The sequence below is a fragment of the Octopus sinensis genome, unplaced genomic scaffold (genome assembly GCF_006345805.1).
Source record: "Octopus sinensis unplaced genomic scaffold, ASM634580v1 Contig11126, whole genome shotgun sequence".
Lineage (NCBI taxonomy): Eukaryota > Metazoa > Mollusca > Cephalopoda > Octopoda > Octopodidae > Octopus > Octopus sinensis.
Genome location: NW_021832273.1, coordinates 131827 through 139003, shown reverse-complemented (window position 1 = coordinate 139003; position 7177 = coordinate 131827). Strand labels below are relative to the sequence as shown.

Below are 7177 nucleotides of genomic sequence, written 5' to 3'. Positions count from 1 at the left end.
AGGCATTAACAACGTCCATTGCGATAACAGTTTTTCTTTTGGCATGTTCAGTATAGGAAATACAATCACGAACAGTTTGCTCAATAAAAATCTTAAGGACAGAACGTGTCTCCTCGTAAATTTTTCCAGAAATTCTTCGAACACCCCCTCTTCGACATAGTCTTCTTATTGCTGGCTTAGTAATTCCTTGTATATTGTCAATTAATATCTTTCGAAATCGTTTTGCACCACTCTTTCCTCCTTTGCCACCTTTACCACGTCCAGACATTGAAAAATTCTCTAAATGAACACTATTTTCAACCTATGCACAAAAAGTATCATTGCCAAATTTTTTCAAAAGGACCATTCCGAAAAAAATTTTCAACTAAATTTCGGAATGCCATTTTTTTTATTATGTAAATAAAAAATAATTAGCAGAGTATAATGTCTTCAAGAGGAAAAGGAGGAAAAGTACGGTCAAAGGCTAAAAGCAAATCCGTTCGGGCCGGGTTACAGTTTCCAGTTGGACGCATTCACCGGTGTCTCCGTCATGAAACCCGAATGCGAGTAGGAATTCCTGCCGCAGTATATATGTGCGCAGTATTGGAATATGCTGTGGCTGAAATGCTTGAACTTGCTGGAAATACAGCAGTAAAATGTGGAAAAAGAAGAATTAAACCACGTCACATTGTCGTTGCAATTGGAAATGACGACGAATTAAAAGAATTAACTCAGAAAGCTATTATTTCATCTGGTGGATTTATGATTCGCAAAACTGCAGAAACTCCTAAAACAACTTCCTAACTTTAAATTAATTATTTGAATAATGCACTGTTATTTTGTAATATTGTTTTCGAAATACAATAGATCAACCAGTTAAGTTTTTTTAACGAATTTCAAAAAAAATTCAAACACAATCAACGAATAAACATTTAGAAGTAAGTATAGATAAAATATCGCAATACTGTGTTATTTTATCATTGGCGAAATATTTTTTTAGTCCAATATAATTTATTTACTTAGGCTAAATTATCCCAAAAAATAGTAAATATATACAGTGAACAAAAATAAAAACTGAAAAAGCATTTTCTCATGAATTTACTATGAAACAATATTTAAAAAATAACTTCTATTGATTTAAAAAAATTAAATAAAGTTTTGCTTTATTTTTGTCTAAAAAATATTATATTTATACAGTTTTCCATTCATTCATAATTCAGAACCCAAAAATGAACAAATTTATTTAATATCTATTATGTCCTCCATTAGCTCTAATTACATCTAGTATTCGGCCTGGCATGCTATTAATAAGACTTTTTGCGTATTCTATTTTGAGTTAATTCCAAATGGATGATATTTTTGCAAATAAATGTTCCTTTTTCAAAAATTCTCTTCCTTTGATTTTTTCTTTAATAAAGGCCCAAACATTCTCTATAGGGTTTAAATCTGGGCTTTGTGTTGGCCATAGTAGTAATTCGATATTATTTACTTGAAAAAAGCTCTTTGCTATTGCCGAAGTATGTTTCAGATCATTGTCTTGTTGGAAACTAGGATCTTTATGTTCGATTTTGTTCAGAAATGAGATCATATTATTCGTTAATATGTTAACATACAAAGCTCCACCAATCTTCTCTTTTATCAAAACCAAATTAATGAATCCAATATTGATTATGGCATGATAGTTCATGATAGTTCCTTTACCGAATTTTATTGTTTTTGTAAGATTGCTTGTTAAATATTTTTCCTTGCGATTTCTCCATACTAAAGTTCTTACATCACTATTTTACATATTAAATTTACTTTCATCACTTAAAATAACTCGCTCCCGAAATATTTTGAGAGCATATTGCATGTTTGGCATAGCTTTAATCATTGAAGTTTAGGGTTTTTGGTAAGAAGTGGTCTTTTCGTGGGCGGATATGCATTCAGACCAATTTTTTCGTGGTATTTCTTATTGTTTGAGCTGTTACTGATTTCCCTTTTTTTCTGTAAATGTTTTAGTAAATTAAAAACAGTTGAAATTGACATCCACTTTTCAAGCCTCTTTAATTTAAAATATTTTTGACGATTGAGCAATGAATGGTCAACCAGACCCAACTTTTTTGTCCGTCAAGCACTTATTTGAATAGCTTTTGATAATTTGCAATATCGTGCCAAGCATACTTTTTCGTGATATCTTGTATTTCTCTGTATGTTTTTCCAGATTTATACATGCCAATTATTCTGCCTTTTTCTTCAAATGTTCAATGATTGGCTATGTAGAGAGGTTACAAATGATTGAATTTGAACGAATTTTAAAAAATAAAACCTTTTTTTTGATATATATAAGTAATTTAAATTTGTTCAGTATTTTTTTGGTTTTAAATTTTCGATATCATAAAAACGGGCATAAATATATATTTATTAAAAAAAACTAAAAAAATGTAAAATACTTTAATCTATGTTAAAATTTTGTTAATAATGGCACCTAAAGTTAGCACAAAAGGACAAAAAAGAGCTCCCATTAAAACAAAAAATGTTTCCGTCGCTACAAAGAGACAACTGTCTGCACTAAGAAGGCTATGTCGAAGTGGAGGCGTTCCCGCTTCGCACTCCCCGGAGGACAAGACGGTTCAGTGTGCCACTACGATGAACTGCCGGAGCCGTGGTTCACCGCCACGTGCTTCGGCTATTCTAGTGGTGTTTTTAATTCTTTAGGTCAAAGCAGGAGGTCGAAGCCTGGACCCTCCCAGATGGGTTCAGCACTCACTGGAGACTCTTCTCCCTCTGCTCCCCCTTTGGCTGGTGTCGGGGGAGCAGCAGCTGCAACAGGTACTAATTGTTTGGTAGCCACGACAACCGCACAGCATGCTGGTTCGCCACGTGTTTGCGGTTTGTCTAGTGGTGCCAAACCCAGCCAACTTAAGTCATTTAATGCTAACAGGGTGTCGTCTCCTGGGCCCGCTCCGGTGGGTCCGGCAGGAAATAAGGTTCCCCCCGAGGACGGTTGGCACACGGTGGGGAAGCCGAAACGTGTTGCTGGCCGTCCAACCCCTAATGTTTTAGGTACTGGGTGTGCGTCCGCTCAGGTGGATGCACACCCAAAGAAGACCACTGGCGCCGGGGGTAGAATTACCTTTGGTGCTGTGGCACGACTTGAGGTCCTCCCTACAAGTGGGAAGGCCTCGGTCGTAAAGATCCTAGGTACCTTGGACTCTATCCAGCCTTCAAAGCTGTATAGAGTCCTGAAGAGGGAGCCCACCCAATTCCTGCTTGGTTGGGAGAAGGAGGATGACTTCTCCAACTTCAAAGGGGAGTTGGAGAAGTCAAATCCGTTCGGTCCTGGCATGCATCGCCTAGTCAGGATCGAACGTAAGGTAAGAAAGGTAAGTGTCCTCCTCCTCGGGGTTCCTCGGGACTTCGAGGATAATGACCTCCTAGATCACCTGCAGCAGGAGTACCCCAGTGCCTCTGCCATTGCACGCTTCAAGCAGGGTAATCGCCCTCTTGAAGTGGCGGAGCTAACACTGGGATCTCCTGCAGAAGCCGAGCGCCTGGTACTTCTTGGTACCAGGATCGGCTACATTAGGATCCGAGCTGCCTGGCCCCGCCCGAAAGCAACCCAATGCTTTCGGTGTCAGGGGTTCGGGCACATCTCTACGAAGTGCCCGGATAAGGCCAAGTGCCTTATCTGCGGTGGAGAGCATGGTCGCAAGACGTGCCCCTCACCATCCAAGGAGAGGCAGTGTGTCAACTGCGGTAAGTTAGGACACACTGCCAACTTCAGAGGCTGCCCCAAGTTTAAGGAGGCAACCCGAAAGGTAGGTGGGGATGTAATCCCAAAGGTAAGGCGCCCGCCTCGCGTCGCGCCCCCTGCCCCAAAACCTGACAAGCAGGCGATACTGGCCAAACCTTCCAAACCCGCTAGGGTGGCGAAGCCAGTGGAACCTGTGAGCCATGCTGCGTGTGGGTCGGTGCAGCCTTCGCCGACAAAGTTGGCAAAGCAGGCGAAAGCTTCCGAGTCCGCTTGGTTGCCTAAGCCGGCAATGCCTTCCGAGGCGGCTAACGGCGGCACCGTCCGGCACAACCTGGGGCTGAAAAGGCGTCTTCCATACGTGGAGATGCCATTGCACTCAGCCCCTGGCGAGCGTGTACCGCAGGACAGTATTAGTCCTGCGGTGCAATTATGCGTTTCCCTATTAAAATTTTGTAGGGAGATGAATTGCAGTGTAGATGAAATGCTACACAACGTTGCCGAGGCCAAGAAGATCCTTGGCGAAGAACCGATATGATGCTCAACATCATATCATATCAGTCCCGGTCTTCTAAATTGGGTTAGTAAAACTATTTTATTGCCCGATATTGGGAGCGACCATCTGCCTCTATTGCACGAACTCCGTGAGCCAGTTCCTCAAAGGGTCCCAGGATACTTTGACCTCCGGGTGGGTTCCTGGGCTAACCTGGAGAGTTTCATGGCCAGCAGGTTGCCCTCACTTCTGGTGGGGAATACCTGCGCCAACATACGTGAGTTGGAGGCGCTTGATAATGGAATCAATGCTGCCCTGACTGATTACATGCGAGATAATTTCAAACAGAACTCAGTGCAGGGTCAGTCACATTCCACGCTCCCTCACCGGATCTTAAATAAAATTAGGTTCAAGCGCCGGCTATCCAGACTACGGGACAAATGCATTTACGAGGAGAACCGCGTTTGGTTTCGTGGCTGGATTAGCCGGCTTCAGAGGGAGGTCCGAAGAGAAATCCGCGAACTCGAAAGTTCGCGGTGGGAGAGGGCCTGCCGAAGGGTGGACCCTCGCTTTCCGGACTTCTGGAAGCAGTTGAAGAGCCTGTCGGGGAGAAGGGGGGCTAAGTCAGTGCGCCTTAAACGCTCTGATGGAACCCTCGCTTCGGACCCGGTTGAGGTGGTTGAAATACTTTCAGCCCATCTCAATGACATCTCGGGAACTGACGGAAGTCAGTTCGTAGAGACATCGTCCTTTGATACTGTCCAGCAGATATTGTCGTGGGACAAGCGCTGCCAGCTGGATATATCAATGGACGATGCAGGCGAAATTACTGAAGCGGAGATTCTGGCAGCAATCTCCCGAAGTAAGAACACCGCGGCGGGCTTGGATCGGATCCCGATGGCCATCTTTAAGAAGGCCCCGCCGCGGTTAATCACTGCGCTAAAGGTTTTATTTAACGGGAGCTTGCGACTTGGGATGATTCCTTCCAGGTGGAAAGTAGCTGAGGTGATTCTTATCGGAAAACCCGGGAAGCCACATGATGTCCCCGGGGGATATAGGCCCATTTCCTTGCTCCCCGCGATATCTAAAATCCTAGAAAGAATTATGCACCAAAGGCTCCTGGAGGAGCTGATGGTGGCAGACGCCCTCCCTGAGTTCCAATGGGGCTTCAGGGAGGGCCGCTCATGCGGGGACTGCCTTCACAAGGTGTCGTCTAGTATGAAGAGCGCCCTCCAGAAAAGGGAATGCGGTATTTTAGTTAGTCTCGACATTGAAAAGGCCTTCGACTCGGTGTGGCACGACGGCCTCCGGAGTTCCCTTGCCACGTGTGGGGTTTCTCCGTGTCTAAGGCGCTGGCTGTCGGGGTTTCTTGAATCTCGCAGACAGGTCGTGCGGCATCAGGGGGTCTTTTCTAAAGTCGCAACAGTCCTTCGCGGGGTCCCTCAGGGCTCTGTGCTCAGTCCGACACTATTCAATGTGTTTATGGCCACTGCGCCTATGCCAGTCAATGCTCGTACTGAAATGGTAATCTATGCAGACGACATTATCCTCTGGGATCACTCAATGAAACCGGAGTGTGCGTGTCGTAGGCTTCAGGTTGCTGTGGATGGACTTGCAAACTGGTGTGGGAGTAGGGGCCTGAGAATGTGCGCGGACAAGTGCAGTGTCCTTAAAGTCTGTAAAAGGACGAGGGGTTACACTAATTTTGTTCCTAGGTTATTGCTGAGCGGGTCAGCAATCGCTGCAGTTGATCGGATGACTTATTTGGGCGTGCTCTTTAAGCCGTCCGGTAAGTTTGATGATCACATTGCACGTACGAAAATGCGTGCAATGCAGCGATTAGGTGCGTTGCGTGCTTTCCGCTTGAGCAGAGGTGCCTGGTTCCGCGTGTTTAACGCCATGGTGTTACCCGTCTTGACCTATGGCGTCCACGCTTGGTACCTCTATGAGGACAGGGATAAGCATGTTGACGTGCTTGAGGTCCTAGAGAAGATTATTTCTGGATGGCAGGTAAGGCGGTAAGTCTTAACTTGTGGTTGTGTGTAGGGAGGCGTGTGTGTGATGGAGACTGAAAAGGCAGCGATGCCGAAGGTCTACTTAGTTAGTTTTTAACTGCCTCCCTTAACTAATAAATTTTTCCCCCCTAAAAGCACCATCAAATAATTGTAACTATTGCTTAAATTGATGAATTTTTCGAGATTACAGACTAAATTACTAGTGAACTAATTAAAGAAAAAACAGAGAACGATCAGATCCCGGTCAAAAGAATAGCTTCGTGTTGCCGCGCATGATTGTACCAGAGATCCTCTGTCTTAGCCAAGAAGATTCGCTTGCATCCATGTTTCTCCGAGCGATAAGGAGGCAGACGTGTTTTAAGAACTTGGATGTTTGCGGGAGAAAGGCTGCGGAGATCTCGAATGCCAAAGGGACAATTACTAGTTGCATTTGGATTGTTGAAATAGTTATTTAAAGAACAAATAAATAAAACAATTATTTTTAAAGTGTTATTTTGTATTCGTGTACTTAGTAACTGCCTTTGCACCCTCTGTAATAGCATGTTTTGCCAATTCACCGGGAAGAATCAGACGAACTGCAGTCTGTATGCAGCTTTGGAGGCAGTTGGCGACTTGGATAGGAGGTTAAACCTCTTGATCTTTCCAAGTGTCGGGTTTTCGATAGTCAGGGAATATGTGAGGGTCTGATGGGATTGGGTCTCACTCTGTTTTTGAGGCCCAGTAGACTTCGGCAGTTCAAAATCAGTAATATGTCCGAGAATATTGGTCAATATGACTTAATCAAGTTTGGAACTGCAAAATCAAAAAGGACACCACGCGAGAATGGCATGATCGTCAGCCGTGGTGTAACGATGTTCCACAACCCCCCAAGTGAGGAAGATTGGGGAGACATAGCAAACAGTCTGCTTGGTGTTTCCATCAACACTACGTACATGGAAAATTCACCTATATATTCAT

The 7177-nt window shown here is 44.0% G+C and overlaps 1 protein-coding gene across 1 annotated transcript; it reads left to right on the top strand.

Moving 5' to 3' along the window:
* Positions 1-423: 423 nt before the first annotated feature.
* On the top strand, positions 424-783 carry LOC115228859 (histone H2A-beta, sperm-like). Its single transcript, XM_029799330.1, has one exon. It carries the CDS (start codon positions 424-426, stop codon positions 781-783), a length of 360 nt encoding a protein of 119 aa, XP_029655190.1.
* The last annotated feature ends 6394 nt before the right edge of the window (positions 784-7177 follow it).

Excerpts from the sequence above, each read along its gene's own strand:
- LOC115228859 (XM_029799330.1), top strand. The coding sequence starts at position 424 with ATGTCTTCAAGAGGAAAAGGAGGAAAAGTACGGTCAAAGGCTAAAAGC.